We start from the raw sequence: 23671 nt of genomic DNA, 5'->3' as shown, positions 1-23671 counted from the left end.
CTCGCGCGCTGCGCTCGCCCCCTCCCCCGCCCGGTCTGTGGAGCGCGCGCGCTCGCTCGCTCGCTCTCCCTTCATTTTTTTTCTCCCCTCCCTCCCAGACTCTCTCCTCTCTCGCTCCCCCTCGAGCTCCCGGCTGCCCGCGGCTCCGTCGCGCTCTCCCTTTCTCTTCGGTAGGCTCCACCGAGCGATGCTAGCTCTGGGAAACAGCGACGCCGTCTCCCGCTAGAGACCTGCGCCCCGGCCCGGCCCCTTGCCCAGCCCTGCCCAGCGCGCGGGGGTCGGCGAAGGCGCCGCGGACGCACCGACGGCTGAGGAACAGCGATGCAAATACACTAGCAGCACCCCCTAACTCACTCCCTCCACACCCCGCGCCGCCTCCTCCTCCGGCAGCAGCGGCAGCAGGACCCACCCTGCCCCCCACCCCACCCTCCGCCGGCTCCGGCTGCGATTCCTGCCTCGACTATTATTTTATTTATTTTGGGTCGTGCACAAGCCTCAGTGCCTGCAGCTCGCGCCTCCTCGGACCGCAGGCGCCTCCTCCCTCGGCTCCGGAACCCCAGACCCCAGCCACCCTCGCCTCGACACCCCCAGAGCCCCGCCAGCTGCCGCGAGTCTCCGCGGCTGGAATCTTGTTAGAGGCTGTCTTTTTGGGGGGTTCTGGTTTCGCGACATTTTTGTTTTCAGCCAAGGGGAGTCTATCGTGATTTTTTCCCCTTTGAGCCCAGGCTCTGCTTTCTGGGGGGGTGGGGGGCGCGCCGAGCCGGGGAGCCGTGCCAGCCGAGTCGTGCGGGCTGTGGCAGGGAAGGGGCCACCATGGGATGTACTCTGAGCGCAGAGGAGCGAGCCGCCCTCGAGCGGAGCAAGGCGATTGAGAAAAACCTCAAAGAGGATGGCATCAGCGCCGCCATTCCCCCAAGCTGACACTCACCAAATTTTCCCCCCTGTCTGTCCCAACAGGGGCTGGAGAATCTGGAAAAAGCACCATTGTGAAGCAGATGAAGTAAGTCCCTGTGGCATTGGGATTTGTACTTTTATTAAGTATAATTTTTAAATAATTTTTATTACCTTGCTCACTTCACATTGCTCTCCAGGCCCGGTATTTAATTCGTGCACACACGCACACGCATACACACACCTGAATTTGACTCCCCTCCCCCAGGCCCTACGTTGGTTCTGGGTCCTCCACCCCAACTCTCAGGGTGGGTGTTTTTTTCTCCGGGCTGGGGTGGAGGGAAGGGGAGCGCCTGTAGTTGTATGAATGACAGTGTCCGCCATATTGATCAGAACATCACATTATTGACATGATTATGATCATTACTCTTGATTGTGTGGTGTTTCCTGTGTGTCGCTGCGTCTATTTCTATCTCTGTGTCTCTGTATCATTCTGTCTCTATTTCTCTCTTCTCCTTCCTCCACCCCCTACTCCACATCCATAATCCCACTTCCCCCTACTCTTCTCCTGGGGCAGTGATTTTTGAACTTGGCTAAAACATGGAGGGGACCCAGCCCTAGGCTGGGGTGGAGTATCAAGTGTCTGCTGTTCATGGATTTGGTGCTGAATTAGAAGCTGTGGTTTCTGCCCCTCCTCCCCACCCCCAAAGGACGGAGGTTAGGGGAAGGGACGTGTGGTAGGGGAGGGGGTGGGTGTTCAAGCGAATGTGGCTGGCACAGGTGTATCCAAGGTAGAGGTGGAAGGAGGACGCTGGCTGTGAGGCTGAATGCCCGCCCCTTGCTGCTCCCCCACCTTTCTCCCCCATCCTCCCAGCCTTTGCTCTCCTGACACTGGCAGTTTTCGTTCACTCTATGGCCTTTATCAATGTATTTATTTACACTCTGCATAGGCTGTGTTCCATGTAATCTACCCACAATGCGGATTTCAGGCCCCACTTGCTGCACCACCCCCTTCTGCCTTAGGTATCAGTTTCCCCTCCTAATTAGCTGGGGGTGGATTTGAGTGATGGTTGAAAATTAAAACAAAATGGGATATTCCTTCCCTTCCTCACTTTCTCAGTAAGGAGCCTTGCCCCTCCTTCCTACTCCCAGGCTTGCTTCTTGCCCCATCCACTCCTGGTTAGCAGTTCCTGGTGAGCCCACAGGCAGCTTTGCTTGGGGAGGGGGTGACCTTAGGAAAGGGGTGCGCGCCCTTGGGCCTCCTAGCCCCGCTGCTTCCGTTGGCCTCTCGGTTCGGGACGGAGGAGTTCGTTAAGACCTTTTAGCGAGGATTCCACGTCGCTTTGCTGTGACACCTTCGTGCACACACAGCTCCTAATTAGGGGTTGCTGTGCAGTAAACAAAAATGATTATTTTTCAACTTGACAGAATAGCCGAAGTTATTGCATCCCGTAGGAAAACAATGGAAAGTAAAAACCCCTTTCGCAGAAAGGTGGGTGGGAGACGAAGCATGCTTGCGGTTTCAGAACCAAGATGCAAAATATCTTGCATGTGTAACAGGCATGACAAGCGGGTTCTAGGCGGCGCCATGATGGTAGGGAGTAGCGACTCGGAGACAATTTCTCCCGTCTGCTTGACGTGTTCTTATTTTTGTTCGAGAGCTCCCTGGGGCTTTCTGTACAGAGGCCCCTTGGCTTGCCGCACCCAAATTATCCACGGGTAATTTGGCCTGGGGCTTCTTTGAAGCTTGTGCAACCCAAATGGATGGGAAGGCGGGGCCTGGGGAATTGCTCATTGCAACAAGGTGCATGTTGCATCTGCCTGGAGCCCTTGCAGGTCGGTAAGTGCAAGCAGCACCACCCCTTTCTCCCTAAAGGGGACGTTTCAAAACTTCAGAACTCTGTAATCTGCAGTGGCAGGCTTGCAACCCAGTAGAAGCCCCAGCCACCGGAGCTGGGTGAGGTTTCAGGCGCTGCGAGTGGTGGACAGCGCCCAGCCGAGGCTGGAAAAGTCGAGGAGGCTCAGCTTGGTGGCGCTCGGCTCGGCTCGGCGCAGGCTGGGCGCGAGGCTCGGAGGGACTCGGCACTGTTCGGAGCCGAGCCGGGACCTCGGCGGAGAGAGCCGAGCCTCTTCGAAGGAGGCCGAAGGCATTCGGAAACGCTCGGTTGAGGGAAGCGGGGATGGAAGCAGGGTGTATGCTAGAGGCTGGAAATTAACTTTGCCTCTGCCAAAGCACCTCCTTACCTGCTTTTCCTGAACAAGCTCCATAACTTAGGTTGATTTAATAAGAAGTTTAAAAATATATACTGAGTACCCTGAAGGATACCTCACCTTTTTTATTCAGACAGAGGCATGCTCTCCAAGGAGATAGGTGTGCCATTTTAGAATGAAATTTCCTAATTATGTACTGGGGCAGAAAATCTTAAATGAAGGCTGTATTTAGACTTCTCCGGGAAAGTCTTCTGCGTCTCATATTTGGTTACACAGAGGAGGGAGGGGGGGAAAATCAAGCGTTAGATATTTCAGATGGTTAAATCAGACGTCCTGGCACTTTCTCTCTTTTCCCTGCACTCCTCCCTTTATCACCTGACAGGATGCCTTTTTGGAGAAAAATAACAGGCAAAATTGAGATTTTGTAGGTAAAACTGTTAGTATATTTTAAAAAATACACCAGTTCTCTTTAGGAAATGAGTTGTTTGCTCAAAAGGTGAGTCAGAAAGATTTCTGGCCCATGTAAATTTTGCCACAAGGGACCCTAGTGTCCTGTCCTGAAGCATTCATGAATGGCAGCTTTTCCTATGAGCCCTCCAGCTTGGCTTGAAATAAATCAGATCAGGGCCTTGTGCCAAGCTGGATGCAGGACTTGTTTTATTAACCACAAAATGTGGGATTGGTGTCACTGTATCCTAGTGACAAATTCTTTTGAGCTTTCCCTCGAAGAGGTGATTTTCCAGATTGCCACTTGGGTGAGAGTCACTTGAATCAGGCGAACTGTACTATGGGTGGGGCTGGCCCTGAAAATCTAGGTGGCATTTACAGAACGCAATTTTGGACTTGCCTGGCCAGTATGATTGGTTAACAACCTATCAGACCATACTTACGAGTTAATCAGGATGCTCTTTTATTTCACCCAGGCAGATGAAATTAGAGCGTTCTCTGTGAGTGATGCCCTGTGAGAACTCGATGACTTCCTAATGGGGACTGGGGTTTAAAAGCCCAGCCTGTTGCATTGAGAGGAAGAATATTGATATTGAGACATCTCCAGATCCTTTTTAATCAGCATTTCCAGAAGAGCAAAGAGCCACTCCATTCAGCGTACATTCTTATCCACATTATGGCGTGCTGATTAGAAGACGGATGGGGCTTCCATATATGCCTGTAGTAACTGAAATTATATTACAAAGGCCTGGCTGGCAGATGCTGTTTAGAACAAAGTGTTAACACCCACACCAGCCTAGGAACATTGCAGGGAAACTGACCTTTGACATTCTTTTGCTTGATACATGTTGCAGTGGGAAACTTGCATCCATCAAGAGGGCTACATGTTAGACTGTCATTTGAAAAGCGTGATTCTTAATACTTTATTAAAATTTTCATTTGAAAATAGCTTGCTAGGTTTTTTTTCCTATTTTCATTTGAAAATAGCTTGCTAGGTTTTTTTTCCTTTGTGTATGTGAACTAGTGTTTGGGAGCTCTGTGTCAGACAATCCAGAACATTTCCGTACTGAGAAATAAACAATGATCATTGAGACGGCAAAATATAATTTTACACATACCATGAGTAATCAGTGACGTTTTATGTGTGACATTTTAAATAATTTTGCTTGTTAGGAGCTCCTGACCTCGCCTGTGATACAGCCTCATCATTTTTGCAGTCAATCAGGGGACTCTTTTATTCCAATTAATCAAAATTTTAACAGCAAGTGTTAATTTTATTTAATCACCAAAACCCTCTCAAAGAAATCTCTTAAGGCATTATATATGGAATCAACAGAATCACTTTAAGTGACTTCCCATTCTGAGCAAATAGTGACAACTACTTGGACCGTCTACCTGATGAAAATGTAAAATGAACTGTGGAGTTGCTGTGGACACCACAGTTTGTCCTCATTTGAGATGTTGAGTTTTCTGTGATGTCATATTCAGGCTATCTGTTGTCTCTGGAGCATTAAGTGAATTTTTAGGGAGCTAGAGAGTCCGAAGGTGGCAATTGAGGCATGGCTTGCTAGCTGGTAGGCTTTATATAAGTGAACACAGTAAAGTGGAGCACTTTGGATGTGTGTTCCTTTCCAAGGTGCTTGCTCAGTGCCACTGGTAAAACAAAATTTAAGGATTTGGTGAAGACACCATTGCTCATACAAATATCCCAGCCCTTCCAGTAGGATTGGAGTCCAAGGAGAGACCCTACCAGACAGGGAAGACAATCTTAAGATTGCCAAAAGCTGGTGGTTTCCTTCTACCAGCTGACCCTGACTTTGTAATTAGGGTGTTTAGTCTTTGGCTTAGGTTCAGGGCAAGCCTGTGTTCATTCAGCACACCACTGTTTGGCACCTGCTAAGTGGCAGGCGTGAGAGGAGATGAACAGCAACTTGCAGCCATTACTCAGTAAAAGTACAGTCGTCTGAAAGGGTGTTTCCTGCACATCCCCAAACGGTCCCATGTTGGGGCAGCGCTCCACTGAGAGCTCCTCGATCTGTGGACTTCTTGTTTCTGCAGTCATCTCTTTGGCTGCTTTGCTCCCCCTCCCCTTCCTCCTGTCTCCATGTTTATTCAAGTGGATGCACCTTGCTCTCTGGAGACAGTGTGAGCGCAAACAGAATGTCAGATCAAGTAGCAGATGAGTTCTCCTTTGCTGATGGATGGTGCTCTCTCCCTCCTTACTGTTCACTGAGCTGTAAATACCAGCAGACCTTCCTGCCAGAAGAGTAGCAAACAGTCCACCTGATCGCCTCAGGAATCAGCTGTGGAATTCTTGAACCTCAGTCACCTGTTGGATTCTGAAATCGAACCCGTGTGCTTGTTGAAAGGGTTGTTGCTGATGAGATTAAATGGATGAAGCTTCATGCAGGATTGACAAGACTCCAGAGGAATCCAGAATTTCTAGTCTCTGTGTGGGGCTAGATTAGATTTATAGTGCCCAGAGTCAGAGGACTGTCTTGTTTTTTTAGCACTTGGAACTCCCCAGATTATATCATGCATCTTAGCCACACCTGCTAAAGATAGGACAGGATCACTTATGTTTTTCAGCTTCTCACTGTTAATACTGGAGATTTAATATGAGTAGAATAAGGTCGTATTTTTCTGACATGTGCTCAGTCAATCTGGACGCAGGGACATGGTTCCCTCTCTCCCAGGGTGTTCTAAATCTCTCATTTCTTACAAAGCTAGACGGACCGTTATCACAAGAGCACATTTTGATCTGAAAGACAGTAGACAAGCTGGTGAGGAGGTGATTTCAAACTGAAAAAAACATTTTGGAAAGAATTACCCCAAAATATGACACTAGCAAAGAACAACTTTTGATTTAAAAAAAATTTTTTTAATGTGCACGTATGTGTATGTTTACATACATACTACATGGATTTTAAAATGGTTAGATGCTGTAAGAAGAGCACTTCACCTCACTTTATTGACTGCATCATTATAAAAAGCTTGAAGATGCTCAAACTGCATTCTAAGAATTTGTTCAAACCGGTATCACATTCTTATTTTATTCTATGTTTCTCATTTATGCACAATACTGGTTAGGAAAGAAACCTCCTGAGAAATCAGTCATTAGCATAGCGGAGGAAGGAGAGAAAGGAGCAGTGACCTGTTACTGGTTCAAAGAGATAGGTGGATTCCTATCGGGAGAAGCCGTTTAGCGTGCTTTTAAAACAGAGGCAGTTAGCAGCTTGGGCTCTGTAACCAGGCTGCTTGGCTTTAAATCTTGACTCTACCACTAACTAGAAGTGCCCTTAAACAAGTTACTTTCTTGTGCCTCAGTTTCCTTGCCTGTAAAATGGGGCTGATAATAAAAATACCTAACAGGCTTGTATATTAAGTGATGTAATATATGAAATGCCCTTTTAACAGTTTTCTAGAAATCATTTTACACATGTCAGCTACAGTTGTGATTCCTTTGATTGATTAGTGGGTGTTCCCTTCCCATATGGAGTTCTCAAGTATGTGGGCCTTAGCTTGCCTGAGAGCCAGAAGCGGGGCGCTGTGGTTCACGCTCAGGGCTTCTTCCCCTTGCCTGCTCTGCAGCATCAGTTATATAACTAACTGTGTTGTCATAAGTGATATGACATTTTTGATGGCGCAGCTGTTTCAGCCCAGGAGGTTGGAGTGATATTACAGAGAGTGGGAGAGAGCACTGGACCAGGAGTCGAGATAGGTGGCTCTGCCCCTGCTGCTCTGGGGGCTCCGTTTCCTAGAGTAGTTGGCCCAGGGCTACCCCAATCTCCTTTCCTGTTCTAAGTGAGCTGTGAAATTGGGAATTACCTTCATGTTCAGATTCTTGAGGTCTTTGATGCGAGGTTCTAAACATAGAAGAATCAATTCTGGCTCCCTCCTGAGGGGGTAGGGGGTACCCATGAAAGCCCTTTTAAGGCCAAGATAATTGCAGAATAGCAACCTCAACCACAAAGCTTTCTCAGCCAGGAAAGTCCTGAGAGGCATTTAGAGAAAACCACGTCTAACCAAACTTTTCATGCAGATGTGCTTTTCAAACCAAAGAGGAGGATCTGAAAGTATCCTGTGATTGAGAAACAGGATGTTTCTGGGAGGAGGGACCCAGTGACATGTTAAAGGAAGAAGTGGTTTGTCTGTGGCTTCCAGGATGCTTAGAAATGGAGACAGCCCTGACTTCCCCCCTGGATGGGAGGGCTACATAGACAGGAAGGCACTTGCCCGGGTTCAGGTGCATAAGATCCAGGGAGTTGGGAGATTTGCAGAATAGTTAAAGGGGAGGCTCAGGAGAGCTGTGTTTTAATTTTGGCTCCTTCTCTAACTTGACTTTGGGCAAGTCGTTTAGCCCCTCTGAGCCTCAGTCTTTTCATCTCTTACTTAGGATATGAGCTAGAATTCCTCAGGCCTCTTTCAGGATTCTAGCTCAGTAAATGCAAAGAGAAACCTAGAAGCCTGAAATGCAGGGGGGAATAGTGGGAGTATTTACCGCCCACAGCTTTTATCTGCTGAGCCATCTTTAGTTCTAATTTTCTTTACAGAAAAGAGGAAAAACATTGTGCTTTTCATAGCACCAAAAAATTAAAGTAAAACAAAATCCTGCAAGGCTAATAGTTGGTGCCTTGAATTTGTCCCCCTGCTCGCTTGATTTCTCAACCAAAAATAGAGGAAAGGGAGATAATATATTTAAGGATAGGACTGCATCACCAAGAATTTACCCTGGATTCCCTGCTGATGACTTAGCCAACAGATAGGTTTTCTGTGGAAAATTGTTACTTACGGGAACAACTTCCCCATGCTGTAAAATCAACCTGGGCCACCTGCCTCCAGAGTCTTAGAGCACTAATATTTATTACACAGTGTAAATTAATTAGGTGTTTATGTATCTGTCTCGCTAGTCTGGGTGCCCCCTCCCTACCAGGTCTCCCTAAAGCAGGAATGGTGGCTTATTTTTGCTCATCATACAGCACTGAGCCCAATGTATGGCACAAAGGAGGTGCTTAATAAATGTTCATTGAAGAAAAGAGAGAAAGAACTGAGGTGCACAAAGAATGCAAACTCATTTCTACAAAAGACGGAATAATAATATTGAAAGCCTTTGATGGTCATAGACTGTTCATCATTTTCAATCCCATCTGTTATCCTCATTTGTTTCTTCTCATCAACCTATGAGGAAATACAGTCATCAATTCCATCTTACAGATGAACAAGTGAGGCTCAGAGAAGTTAGGTTAACTGTGTAACTTAACGTCACACAGCTTAGTAAGTGACAGCAATGTATTGAGATCATGATTTGCCTAATTCCAAAACCTATGTCCTTTCCATTCTAACACCACACAGTTCTTACTAGACCACCACTAGTGCGGGCAATAGAGAGCTGGCAGGCCAGGACCCAGTACCCATCAGCAAACAGTATGGCACAAGCCTTGATTGAGGTCAGTGGCTGAGAGAATAGCAAGTGGTTGGTTGGGGGCCGGGTTCCTTCTGGAGGTGGAGGTGGTGGTCACCGTCGTGTATCACATTGATTCTGACGCTGGAGTGGTCCCTAATCACCATCTGGACAGCTCCTGGAATCATTTTCCATTCCTGCCTCAGAAGTGTGGGCCATTAGTAGGTGGCAACAGAGAGGAGCTGTCACTGAAGGTTCAGGCTTTGGTGGAAGGAAGTGGTCGGAGAAGACTTGGGAAAGACAGGATAGTAGGATATCCATCCATTCAGCCATCCATCCATTAATCCATCTGCTCACCCATAAGCATTTACTGAGCACCTAGTGTGATCTAGACATATACATGATGCCATGGAAGTAGGGAGGAAGGTCTTAGTCCCTGCTCTTGAGGAACTCAGCCTAATGGGAGGTATGGGTAAAAGACACTTAAACCTCAGAGCAGGAAGTGCCACGGGGCTGTGGGAGAACAGAGGGCACCTTCTCTAGGCAGGAACATTGGCCAAGAGAAATGACACGTGGGCTGGGTCTTAAAAATGAATGGTAGTTAGCAGGTGGAGAAAAGGAATGCCAGACAGAGGAACCAACATGTAAGAAGGCACTGAGATATGTCACCACATGGAACATGCTGGGAATGTGAAGTAATTTGGTTTGATTAGAACACAGTATATAAAAGGAGTGTCAAGAGATGGAGGATAAAAGATGAGACAGAGACCCGGTCGTGAAGGGCCTTGTTATTGTGCCAAAGACTTTGGATTTTATTCTGAGTATAATGAGATGCCACCAAATGGTTTTTTTTAAATTCAAGTATAAATGACATAACATTAGTTTCAGGTGTACAGTGAGATATTCGGTATTTGTATATATTGCAAAATGATCACCACAGTAAGTCTAGTTAACATCCATCACCATACATAGTTAAAATTTTTTACCTTGTGATGAGAACTTTCAAGAACCAGAGAATTTTAAGGAAATGGGTTGGCAGGATCACTTTGTGCGTTAGAAAGATCACCTATGTGGACTGGAGGAGTCAGGTTCTGAGGTTGGGCGACCAGATGGAAAGTTATTTCTGTGATCCAGGTGGGAAAAGATTAAGAACTAAACTAAAGTGGTGGTAGTGGGAGGTGGGAAAAGGAGATAGATTTAAGAGCTAGTTGGGCGGTGCAATAATTGAATTTTTTTGATGATCAACGGGAATGGCATTGAGGAGGAACTACATTTTAAAGGATGTAGACAAAAATGAGTCCAGGATTCCTGGTTTGGGCCACTGGTGGGATGGTAGTGCCGTTCCCTGAGATAGAGAAATGCAGGAGGAAGAGGGAAGGCTTGAGGAGAAGAATGCTGACTTATTTCGGTCATGTTTGGTCATGATTCTTGTGGATCACCCAAGTGGAGATCCCTGGCAGGCAGTTGGATATGTGGATGAGGAGATAGGATGCACCTGGGGAGAAGGGTCAACTTGGAATTCTTTGGTGCTCATGGGCAGTGAGAGCCTTGAAAGTTGGGAATCTCACCAGGCTAAGTGAGAAGGGGAGAGAAGGCAGACGATGCATCTCCCCCGCCCCCCGACCCCACATCTCCAGGAACTGAGAAACATCTAGGGAGGGGAGCCTGTGATGGAAACCAAGAAGGAGTGAGCTAAGAGGCGGAAAAGAAAATCCAAGGCAGAGCAGCCTCATGGGAGCCAAGGAAGGAGAGAATTTCAAGAAGGCGAGGAAGTAGTTGAGTCGGATACTGCAAGAGTCAAATAAGATGAAGACTGGCAGGTGACCACTGGGTCTGGAAACTTGTTGGCAACCTTGGCAAGAGCAGTTTCAATAGAGGGACGGCAGAAAAGCCAAACTGCAGTGGGGTTAAGCATGTGGGATTGAGGAAGTTGAGGCCACAAATGGAGTCTCCTGGAAAAGAAACTGGAACTGTAGAAGGAAGAGGGGAGAAGGGGGGAGGGCTCAGGGAGGATTTATTTGACCTCATTTGGCTCCCATGCAGGGACTTGGATCCACTGAGAAGCCGTAAAGAAAGAGTCCAGACCGAGGGAGATGCGGAAGGTATAGGAAAGAGGAAGTGGTAGAAAGAGCAGAGCGCCAAGAGGATGGGCAGGGAGCAGGGGGTGCAGAGTATGGATGGGCAGCTTAATCTGGACATGAATGTGCATCTCCTCCCCTGAGACTGACAGGAAGGCCATAAGCATGGGGTGTGTGTACAGAAATTTGGGGGTGGGATGGTGGGGACAATAAGTTGGAGTTCTTGCCTTATCGTTTATTCTTCTCTGTGAAGTGGGAAGAATTAAAAAGCAGCTAAGCTCGTTTACCAAACACCAAAGGCTGGTAACCTTTGTTCTATTCAAACCACTCATTCATTTACTTGATATTTATCGAGCACCTGTTATGCGTTAGGCACTGTTCTAGGTGCTTGGAGATTCGGTGGCGGGCAAGTCAGTCCCAGGGGAATCAGGCAATGACGTCACAAAGAAATAATTGGACATAGTAATTGCAGACTAAAAATTTTTCTGGAGACACACCTTTGCGTGAAGCCTTATAATGATCACATAGGAATCCAATTCCTGCCCTCAGAGAGTTGGATCAGTTGGGGGAGACAATCAGTGCACAGAAGAGGCAAAACTGGAATTTGATTTGGACAAGGGCTCAGGATTAAGCCTGGAGGCAGTAGGTGGAGAAATGAGAGTTCAGTGGAACTGGGTTATTCTACTCTGCCCAGATTCCCTCATTCCAGGCTGTCCCCGTGGGGCTGCCATGACTACCCCTGCTGCTTGAAAATAGAAATGGGCATGTGACCCAGGCCTTGCCATTCACAAATTCCCATTCCCCTGGCCATAGTGATCTTTCCAGGGGATGTGGTGTGACTCAGTCCAGGTCGAGCAGAGTCCTTCTCTGAGATTTTATAGTTACTATGAGAAAGGAGCTCTTCATCTGGGATCCCAGAAAGGTCCTCACTGGGTTGGATTGATGAAAGCCCGGAGCTGTCTGTGGCCATGTTTCCACATCTCCATTACTCTGTGCAGGAAGGAAGCTTACCTATTGTGGGAGAGACTTCGGGGGATGAGGGAATGGGGGGAAGAGAGGAGAGAGAGGGGTTTCCAGAAAGACCTTTGATGATAATTATTGTATTCTCTGAAGCTGGCTCTATGCACTGAACAGTTACATGAACCAATAAATCCCTTCTTTCACATAAACTAATTTGAGCTGGAATTCTCTCCTTTACAACCAAAATCGTCTTAAAAATGGGTAAGGTCTTCCAGGAAGATGAAACAGTATGAGCTGAAGCACAAAAGCAAGACTCAAACATGCAGGGCACCGTCATGGGGTAGTGGACAGTCTTATGTAACTGAAGAGTTGGGGTTTGTGGGAATATGAGAAGTGTGGAAAGGAAGAGTGGAGCTGGATTGTAGGCTTCCCTGAGCACTTCGCTACAGGGTACACACTGTGAATACATGGTAGGGTGCACTAACCTCCTCCCTACATGGTAGGGTAGTAGAGTGCCAAGTCAGGAGAGCTTGAAGAGGGAGACCAGAGAAGAGGCTCAAGAGCAGAGAGAGATTTCTGTAGTCTGCACTAGAGGATTGCTATGAAAGGCAATGAGGAATTGGATGGGGGAGAGATTTTAGAGGCAGAATAAGTGAGACCTGGTGTCTAGTTGAACATGGGGAGAAAAGAGTAGATCAGAAGAGTCCTCCCAGTTTTGAACCTGGATTTTGGAGTTTAGTTATGCCGTCAAGTTAGGAAGCATAAGAGCAGGGAGAGGAGTAGCAGAGGGAAGATGGCAAGTCAGACCGCAAGCACGAATTTCCGGTCCTTGTAGGATAACTTACGTGTTCACAATGTTCAGTGGTTTTCTTGGGGAAGAGAGGTCGGGGCTGGAAGGAGAGTAGGGGACTCTTGGCTGCCCTGTGTGGTAAGACCATGAGAGTCAGTGGATGCAGTGCCCCTGGGGTGGGAATGCAGATGAAGAGGAGAAGGGGTCTCAAGGAAGGATTCCACCCCCCACATTGTGGAGGTGAGGCAGGGGAGCCTGCCTTAGATAGACCCAGAGGTAGCTCCAACTGGGAAAAGGGGCTGGAGGTCAGAGGCACAAGAGGAGGCCCTGCCACGTGTGCTTCAGGAAGTTTTGTGTGGGAGCAGGGTTCTGTTCCGTGGCATTGTCCAGTTAGATGAGGACTAAGAAAAGGCTATTGTATTTTGGTGATTGAGGCTATTAGTGGCCTTTAAAAGAGCAGTTTCAGTGGAGCGGAAGGGATAAAAGCCAAATTCAAGAACATTTTAAGGTGGAGATAAGGCTGAACTGGGATTAAGGAAACTTGAGTTCTACCCCAGCTCTGTCCCTATTTAGCTTGGTGGCCCCAGGCAAGTTCCTTAACTTCTCTAGGATTTGGTATCTTTACATATAAAATTAGGAGACTGGACCGAAGGAGCTATAAGCTTCTGCTCAAGTCTTGAGGTCATAATTTAAGTTTTGCTATCCAGCAAAACAGATGTTCTCGTGGCAAAGGAATTCCCCGCCTTCTCCCTTGGCCACCCCCAACTGAGATAATAAATTATAACAAAATTAAGCTTTCAGAACTCTAGTGCTAATTGAGAGGGAAAACTGGGACATCAGCTCAGGGAACTGTGGACATCAGTGCATGTCGTGTCCACGTGTACCCTTCGCTGAGCACGTGGGGCCCTGCGAGGCAGGAATTTGTCTCATAATCTCTCAGGGTTTACAAGACCGGGGTCCTGTGTGGCTCTTCCCTGGGGAAGAGTGCAAGACAGAATAACCCCTGGGTTCCCCCTGCCTCTCTGAATTCACATGGATAGGAGAAAGAAGGCCCGTGAGCCTGAGCTGGCTGTGTGGGGGAGCTCCAGCCAGGTGGGCAAAGAAGAGTTGAAGGGACCCAGACCTCAGGAGAGAAACAAGCCTGACGGCTCCAGAGGGCCAGGATGGGAGAGGCCCCGGCTCTGTGTCCCAGGCACTCTGTGGCCCCATCATTGGGGACTTTGGGGAAGGGATGGTAGAATGGCAGTAGGGAGACCCTGGTTCGGAGCTGTGGCCAGTCCTCCTACCCTTTTTCCCCCCCCCCATGTGCATGCAATATAAGGCCTGTTTCTTCTTTGAATCTTCTTAGAGTTTCAACCACATGGACCTCACTAGTCCCTACTTCTTTGGCACACGTGTGTTCATTCTGTGAATCCCAATGGAAGCCCAACCATGGGTTGGTGTTATTCTAAGTTTCTAGGAACAGAGCTCTTAATAAGACCTACAAGCTCCCTGCTTATTTTAAGGACCTTACAGCTTTAGAGAAGGGGGATAGACAGTAAACAAGTAAATGAATGAGCAAGGTCATTTCATGTTCTAAAGGAAGAAATAGGGCTCAAACAGTGGGGAGTGGTGAGAGGCGATGAGGGAAAGAAAGCTGGTCAGGAAAGAGCTGAGGAAGAGGGAAGAGCAGATGCAAAGCCTCCTAAGGCAGAAATGAGCAAAAAGGCAGCCAGGGAGGCCCGACCACAGGGAAGGAAAAGTAAGGCGAAACGGGATTAAAGAGGCAGGGAGGAGCCACCGTGCAACCCAGGGAGAGGCATTTGGGTTTCATTCTGAATGCCATGGGGGCTTAAAACACAGGACGACTTGACCTGACTTACGTATTAAAGAGATTCCTCTGCATTCTGGAAAAAGCAAAACAATAGGGACAGAAATCACATCACTGGTTTCTAGGGATGGTAGGAGAGAGAGATTGACTACAGGGGGGTAACAAGGGAACTTTTGGAGGTGATAGAAAATATTCTGTCTCTTAATTGGTGGTTACACAACTATATATGTTTATCAAAACTCATCAAGCTGTATACCCAAAAAGAGTGAATTTACTGTAAGTAAATTATACTTCAGTAAATCTGACTTGTAAAATGTCCATTTTTTAGGAGTTCCTTGGTGGTCCATTGGTTAGGACTCTGCACTTCCACTGCAAGAGGCACGGGTTCGATCCGTGGTCAGGGAACTAAGATTCTGCATGCCACGCAGCACGGCCAAAAAAAAAGTACATTTTTTAATTAAGAAAAAAAATTGCAGTATGCCTTAACAAAATACCTCTGGCTATGTTGCTGCGTGGCTGGTGGATGAGAGAGCCAGCCTTGCACAGCCCAAGCCGTACACCCACTGCTGGTCTGACAGTTGAGCCTGTGTTGTGTGCTCTTCCTAAAGGCTTCCTTAAATCAGTTTATTGATGTGTGTTCCTAGTTTTCCTGTTCACATAGCTTTCCTTTACAATTGGCTTGAAAGCTCAATGTGGGTAGAAACCATCTGCTTGTTTTGTGTGGGCCCATGGTAGATGCTTATTACATATTATTTTCCTTACCTTTGAATGGCACTCTAGAGTTTACAGGCTGCTTCTACATTCGTTAATTGCATTGGAGCTTTACTTACAACAGCCTTGTCAGGCTGCACAGACATTCCTGTATCCCCATTTTATAGATGAAAAACTGAGGTGAAAATCAGTGTAGTACTATCAGGAAAGCATGAATTTTGGAGATCTTGGCTTTGCCATTTGTTGGCTGTCGTGTGCTTTGGGGAAAATCATTTCATCGCTCTGAACCTCGGTTTCCTAATCATTAAAAGGAGATTGAAAAAAAATTAAACTCATTGCAGATACACTGTGAGGATTAAATGTGGTAACACAGCTAAAAGCACTTAGCATAATGTTGAAGTTCCCTAAATGGTAGCTATTTGTAGTATTTTTACTATCAGTGAAAAAAGTGATGTATTTAAGGCGATATGGCCAGTACATGATGGAACCAGAGCCTAGTTTTTCTGACTCCAGGTGGGTCTCTCCTTCCATAACATCACTCAGTACGTTCTGCTGGTTGTCAGTTGATTGGTCTGGAGCTAATTACTTTTTTACCAACTCAGATCCTTCAGTGCAGTCGTTGATTAATTTATATTTGTTGAGCACTCACCATGTGCTCAACACTGTGTAGACACAGGATACAATGGTGAGCCAAGACAGGCTCCATTGCTGCCCTTGAGGGCAGAGATGCCCTTAAGTTAATAGGCATTACAGCCAGCTGAGAGGTGGAGGATGCCGAGGGAGCATCTACCTAGGTTTGGGGTATAGAAAGACTTCTGGAAGAGGTAACATTGAAACTTTTTTTTTTGTAGCAAAACATTTTTGTGACATAGATTAATACATATGCAAAATGTGCATTAATCTTACATGTTTAGCACGTGTTTAAAAAGCATGCACTCATGTAAAGAAGGTCCCTATATATCCCTTCTTGATCGTAGCTCTTTCCCTCACTCCCCACTACCTTGATTTTCATGGTGTTTCCTTGCTTTTCTTTAGAGTTTGTCACCTATACATGCATCTTCTTATCAGTTTATTCTTACCTGGTCTTGACCTAATTGGAATCATACTGTTATGTATTAAGTTGCATCTTTCCTTCAACATTATATTTGTAATATTTATTCAAGTTGTTGTACATAGCTGTAGTTCATTTTTATTGCTATATAGTATTTTATAGCATTTTCTTCTGAATTTTTATAATTTTTCTATGGAGCATTCACAAATATTTGTGTATACTCATGAATTTGCCATACATTATTCAGTTCATTGCTATATAGCTCTACAGCATTATATACCAGCTCTGACTACCCTGCAATTTATTTATCCATTCTACTGTTAATGTGCCTTTGGGTTATTTTGAGTTTGGGGCAATTATGAAGGATGCTGCTATGAATACCCATGTAGATTTATATCCCGAGGCACATACATTTGTAAATGGTTCTTTGGAGTAGAATTGCTGGGAATCTTCAGTTATATTAGATAATGCCACATTGTTTTCCACAGTGGTTTTTCCATATTACACTCTGCACTAGCAGAGAGAATTCCTGGGTTGTTCTAAATCCTTGCCGATATTTGGTGTTGTGAAACTTTTAAATTTTTGCCAAATTGATAGTGTATCTCATTGTGGTTTTACTTTACATGCTCTGCTAATGAGGCTGAACAACTTTTCATATATTGATTGGACATTTTGGATTTCCTTTTCTGTGAGGCACCTGTTCTTTTGTTACTTTTTTACAATTAGGGGTTTTTTCCTCATTAATTTGTAGGAGTTCTTTATATGTTCTGGACAATAGTCCTTTTCCAGTTTTATTCATTATAAATATTACCATCCTTTGTCCTTTCACTTTGTTAATGATACACTGTGATTTTAAAAAGTTCTTATTTTTATGTTAGATTTTTCAATCTTCCCCTTCTTGGTTAGTGTTTTTTGTGTCCTGTTTAAGAGATCTGTGTTTTACTTTGAGATGGCAAAGGTTATCCTTTTTTTCCCTCTTCAAAAAGCTTTGAAGCTTTTCCCTTTCATATTTAGGTGCTTAATTCACCTGCAGTTGATTCTTGTATATGGTGTAAGATAGGGTTCCAGTTTCATTTTTTTTTCCTAAATGGATACCCATTTGTCCCAGCACCACTTGTTGAAAAAGATTTTTTTTCGGTCACTGTTCTGTAGAACCACCTCTGTCATAAATCAAATGTTTATATACACAGGGACCTGTCTTTTGGCTCTGTGTTCCATTCCATCGGACTCTTGACTCCTACCTCATTGCCACACTATCTTGATTACTGTAGCTTTATAACAGGTCTGGATATTTGGTTTAGTAAATCTCCCCCACCTTGGGCATCTTCATGAGTGTTTTGGCTGTTCTCAGTCCTTTGTGTTTGCATGTAAATGTAAAAATCAGTTTATGTTACACACACACACACATACATACACACACATATACCCCACTGCTATCGGGATTTTGAGTAGTATTTCTTTCTTTCTAATCTGTTTGGGTAGAATTTATATCTTTACATCTTGAGTCCTCCTGATCTATGAGCATGTTACGTTTAACCACCTATTTGGGTTATCATAATTTCTCCTAAAAATATTTATAATGTTTCCCATAGAGGGCTTATATACTTTCTGTTAAATTTATAGCTGGATACTTGATATTTACAATGGTCTTATAATTGCTCCTTTTTATGAATAGCATTTTTAAAATTTTTATTTTTTGTTGACACTAATAGTTTAATTTTTAAATTGTGGGACAGTTGACTTTAACATTATATTAGTTTCAGGTGTACAACATAATAATTTGATCTTTGTATACATTGTGAAATGATCACCACAATAAGTCTAGTTAACATTCGTCACCATACATAGTTGCAAAAATTTTTTTTTCTTGTGATGAGATCTTTTAAGATCTATTCTCAGTAACTTTCAAATATGCAATAATGAAGTAATACTAACTATAGCCACCATTCTGTACTATATGTCCCTATAAAATAAATGTCCCCATGACTTATTTATTTTATGATTGGAAGTTTGTACCTTTTGACCCTCTTCACCCATTTTGCCCCCCTGCCCCTGGCGGCCACCAGTCTGTTTTCTGTGTCTGTGAGCTGGGCTGGGGTTTTGTTTTTAGAGAGTCCATGTGTAAGTGAGATCGTATGGTATTTGTCACAACATTTTAGATACTAATTTAACTGTTCTACCGTTGTTGGTATTTCTTGGTCTTGACATTAGATTACTCTTCTAATTTAGACAGATACTCAATTTTAGGGTTATCATCTAAATTGACTTGTGCTAAAAACAGAACGCTCTGAAGGGTGTTCTCATTAAATATTGCCAGCACCCAGAATCTGTACAGTGTACAGAATATCTACCTTGTTTGCCTCCTCCCTCCCTCCCTTCCTTTGACATAGAACTATTCTCTTTATCCTCTTCCCTTTCCTGAATCCCATACTCCCCCTACTCTGCCCCACCCCAGGCAGGAATACAGCTCAACTGACATGCTTTTAGCAGCAACTATAGCAATTCAGGTCTTTTGACTGGAAAGCCCTCCTAAGGTGATGGTATAAGCATTTGAATTGCATTTTGTATCTGTTGCTGGTATATAGAAATACAGTTGATTTTGTGTATTGATTTTGTATTCATCAACCTTATTTAATTTTTATATAAATTCTAATGGTTAATTGTAGATTGTGAGGCCTAGAGAAGGGAGTGAACTGTCCAGGTTCCCATGGCTAGCTAGTACCAGAGCAAGAATGAATGTGCTCCTATTTCTCCCTTGACTTCTCAAGGGAGAATGTTCAGGAAGGGCTGGGGGAAGCCAGTTGGGGAGAAGGAAATAACATTTATTGAACACTTATTATTTAAAAATGTTTAATATACATGATCAGCTTAACTCTTACTGGTGGCAGGTTACTGGTTATCCCCATTTTAGAGATGAAGAAAGTGAGACTCAGGTTATCTGAAAGACTTGTTCAGCGTCACACCTTGGTTCATCGCTGAGTGGACATTCCAGAGTTGGAGGAGTCCTGTTGCTCTGTCATACATATACCAGTCAGCACACCTTCTGCATTCAGGTTTTGAACTCTCTGGGAACTCCTGTCCCCACCATGCTGTCTCCCAGGGCCCTAGCCCTTGCAGATCTGGGCTGCCGCTAATAAAGCTGTCCTAGCATTTTGGACTCAGGAAGGCCTGCTTATTGTCAGCTCTTGTGTTACGTTCACCCAAAGTCCCAAGATCAGTTTCTACCCCTGCCCCCCTACATAGTTCTCTCTCAACCGAGAAAATGAGTTCACAACATGTTGGGTTCTAGGAACCAAATTAGGTGTTGCCCTGGGCCTCTCGTTTCAGTCCTGACTTGAAAATATGGTTGCAGTTTTACCACCCTGCTTTGTTATACAGTGAATTAGAGCGAATTTATGGCTGCCATCCTTCCCGGCACCCTTTCCCCCAATCTCGCTGATTGTCAGGAGCTGCCTGCACTCAAGGAGGAGGTTTGCTGTTGCTGGCTGTGCAGAGGAATTGTGCAATGCTCTGTTTGTGAATGCAGCCCAGCAGTGTTCTATTCAGTGTGACAGCTTCCTACTCTGGAACACACGGCCCTTCGCAGGGTGACTGTAAATTATGCAACCCCAGAGCTAAACAATGAGAAGTAGGGGGGAAAAGGAAGGGACAAGCTGGATTTTAGCCTGGATCTGAAATGTGAGTGTGCGGACTTAGGCTACTTGGCGATTGATGGGAGGAAGGTCTTTAGCAGTTGAGAAAAGCCAGGAAGTCCTGTCACAGTGCTACTTGTGAAAGTGGGTTTTACTTTTTAAAAAATGTAAATGTTCTTTTCAAACTCTGTTTATCAATTCAAGGAGACTTTTAGAGACTAGGAGAGATGTTTACAAAAGAAAGTAGTCATATGGTGTTACCAAAAGTAATTGAGTGCTGAACACAGTATTTAACCTTTGTCCTGGTGACCCCAAGTCATCATTTTTTGTTATTGCTTTGATGCTAAAAATCAGCAGTCCCCCAAAGGGTAATTGATGTGCAGACTGTTTCTGCCCTAGCCCCCCCGCCCCACAGTGGTCCTGGAATGCAATTCATTCTGCTTTGATATGCTTTATGTAACTTTCCAGTCTCTTCACTTGCTGTCATCTGTCACATCTTGCTCTTTCAGTGTTCCTACCTCATACGTTATTCCCCTTCTCTTCTTCTACTCTGAATCTGCAGTGGCCTGGAAAACAAAATGACTGGCTTTGTCACAATAGTGTGTAGGGCAAGAATAAATAGGATATAAGCGAGGACCTGAGGAACTCTTGTAAAGTAGAGTGCTTGTGCTTTGGTGCCTGTACCTGGACTTTCTGCGTTTCTGTTTACTTATGACATGGGATTAAGTATGTAAAAATGAATTGGCAACCGTGAAATGCTCTATAAATGTAAGTGATGGTGACAAGGTTGCTCTTGTTGTGCAGTCTGCTGCTCAGAATTCTTCGTTGTCCTTCATGACTCCTGGCACGGTTTCGATTCACAGAAATCGCTGGACAAGTGGCTTCCAGATAAGAGTGATGTACTGTCATTTGTTACAAATGTTGTTGGCCTGACTTTAGCCGCAAGGAGGCTGGTATGAAGAATCTCTGTAGCAGAAGGGCTCTGCTTGGCCCTTTCTGTAAAATGGCATGGGTGTACCACACATGGTCAGGCTGCATGAGAGGGTTCCTGGGGAGCCCTCCCCAATGGTGGGCACCAAGGATGTCTGCTCACCTGCACGAGAACTTAAGGTCACTCAGCTAAGCCAGGCTGGATGCACTTGCTACTTTTTGGTCAAGACCTGCACTAGCAATTCTTCCAGGGAAGAGGGAATGTGAATTTGGCTATTTTCAGATGTTTATAGTCTTTGCACTGAAGTGTTTGAAACCCTTTGGTTAAAAAGCTTTCCACCAACATTGTTGTTCATTCAGGTATTTATTGAGGTCCTACCGTGTAGGAAAGGGAGATTAAAGAATGCAGAGGGGATGCTACAGTTTTTCAAAGTGGTCAGGGAAGGCCACACCAGAAGATGAAATTGGAGCAAAGACTTGATGGAGGTGAAGGAGCCAGCTGTGTACAGTGGGGAAAGAGTCTTGTAGGCAGAGGGAACAGAAAGCATGAAGGCGCGAAGTCCTGCTCCCGTGAGCCTAGCAGAGCATGCTGCGTGTGGGCTGTTCACAGAGAAGCAGCTTGGGCTGGAGGGTGCCACGCCTGCCTTGGTGTCAGCCCTGCCTGGTTGGAATCCTGGCTGTGCCACCTTCCAGTGAGTAGGTTTGAGGAATGTATGAAGCAGAGTAGAAAATAGTTGGCCCAGCACTAGGCACGTAATAATAATTATGGTTGTTATTCCTTACCAGTTGGCAAACATTTGATATGTGTAGGACTTGTTTCCTCATCTAGGCTGTAACCCTCCTGTGGAGGGAATCCCAATTCCTATTCTGTTCTACCCCACAAGCCAAATAGGTCCATGGTGCACAGTGATAATGCGGGGCAAACTTACACCATAAGTAGAGCAAACCATTTACACTGTCATGGGTTTACTCATAAATTGACTGTTGGGTGGGGAAGAAGTTTTCGCAGGGCTTATGTGAAACTCCACTATTCGTATTTGATATGTATTATTTGTGTATGTGGATCCCCAGTGGATTAAGAATGGCTGAGCATATGAAACCACAGCTTTTTATTGAGTGCTGTTGAGAGGGAAGGGCCTTGCTGCCCGTGCTCCTGTGCTGGAGACTTCCATCTCTGGTTGCCCCACCTCCTCTCTCCATAGCCTAGGCCTGTCCCTCTGCTCCCTTTTCCTACACATCTTGGAATTTTCAATTCCTTCCCACAGGTGCTAGGGCCAGGTCCAAGCAGTAGAGGAGTTCGCGGCAGGGCTGCAGTGCTAAGCCCTTCCTTCCTACACTAGGGGCAAAAAATCTAAGAGAAATAACATCTTGATCTAGGCAGTTTTACATCTATAAAAATCTATTGAGCTGTACACCTAAGATTTATATGTCTTACTATATGTAAGTTATATCTCAGTTTCTTAAAGGGTAATAATAGTGTGTTTTGTTAAGCAAAGGAAGGTCCAGAAAATTAAGCAACGCTCCTCTGAGTCTGTGAGCCTCAGGAGAGTCTGATTCTGTGGGGAGCAGGGAACGGTGCCCCGTGGGGAGATGTTCGAGTCCTCAGAAGAGAAAGGCATGCCCCGCACAGCCTAGTTTTCCCTACTTAGCTGCTAGCATCAGCCATCTGTGAACCTCCCTCATCCCCTACATTTGCAGCTGGGGGTACAGGAGTGGCAGGAGATGCCCCAGCACCCACTTTAGATGCCCTGAACTGCCAGCATGTGAGTTCACAGCCACAGTCCACTCGCCTGCACAAACCTGCCTGCCATTGTGAAGTGCAGGTGCTCAAGTCCTGTCTCTGCTGCTTGCCAGGTGAGGAATCAGCAAGTCCTAACCTTCTCTGAGCCTCACGGGGGATGGCGGGTTATCTCCTGTAAAATGGTGATAAGACCTGTGTTATCAGCCTCATATGGTTGCCAGGAGTAGCAGATGAGATCATGGAAGTGAAAGTCTCATATAAACTATCAACAAAGTGGACTCCCAAGCCCAGCTCCTTCCCCCGGGTTTTGAGGGCAGTAAAGCCCAGTGGTTCAGCGTGCAGGTGCTAGAGGCAGACTGGCCTGCCTGGCCCTGCCACTTACTAGCTGCATGACCTTGGCAAGCTGTTTACCCTCTTGTTGCCTCAGTTTCCTCAGTTGCGAAATGGGAATGATGGCAGCACTTGCCCCACAGCTTTGAACTAGGGATTGGATGAGGAAGTCCAGGTAAAAGCACTTGGCTCAGGGCTCAGTTATGCAGCTTGTGTTACCATGGGCAAGGCTCTCTGCTAAACCTTGAGAGGACATCTTTATTGGACAGAAACCGGAAAAAAACAAAAGCAAAAACAGAACAGGTCTTATTTGAATATAACTGCTTCATGAACTAGCTATATTTTCCATGACTGGGGGCTTGAGATTGATTATTTGCTGTATTTGGGAAGTTTTCCATCCTGAAACCTTTAATCTTTCGAGTTTACCTAATACATAGAGGTCCGCTGTGACATGTCCTTGCCTTTAGGAGTTTTTCTGCAGCATCAATTGTGAGCTCTCTGATTTACGATTCAGCGAAAAAGTGACAGACTGGATATTCTTGTTCAATTCAAAGTGACTGCTGCATAGTCATTTTTAACAGGACACCAGATTTAGCTAAACACTTGCAGTAAGGTAGTATGAATATTCAGTTCAGTATGCTGCCTATACAACAGGCTTGAGCCTCTGTGGCTTTTTGTCGTGAGCCCG

The 23671-nt window shown here is 45.4% G+C and overlaps 1 protein-coding gene across 1 annotated transcript in view; it reads left to right on the top strand.

The window, feature by feature from the left end:
* The first annotated feature begins 813 nt into the window (after positions 1-813).
* Positions 814-23671, top strand: part of GNAO1 (G protein subunit alpha o1) — a 152817-nt gene continuing 129959 nt past the window's right edge. Inside the window, 2 exon segments of the mRNA XM_024751432.1 lie at positions 814-904; positions 907-1000. Coding sequence (XP_024607200.1) covers positions 814-904; positions 907-1000 — 185 coding nt within the window.

Source organism: Neophocaena asiaeorientalis, unplaced genomic scaffold (genome assembly GCF_003031525.2).
Source record: "Neophocaena asiaeorientalis asiaeorientalis breed wild unplaced genomic scaffold, Neophocaena_asiaeorientalis_V1.1 scaffold965, whole genome shotgun sequence".
In the NCBI taxonomy this organism is placed as follows: Eukaryota; Metazoa; Chordata; class Mammalia; order Artiodactyla; family Phocoenidae; genus Neophocaena; species Neophocaena asiaeorientalis.
Note: the sequence above shows the minus strand (reverse complement) of the source record. Positions and strands in the feature narration are given on the sequence as shown.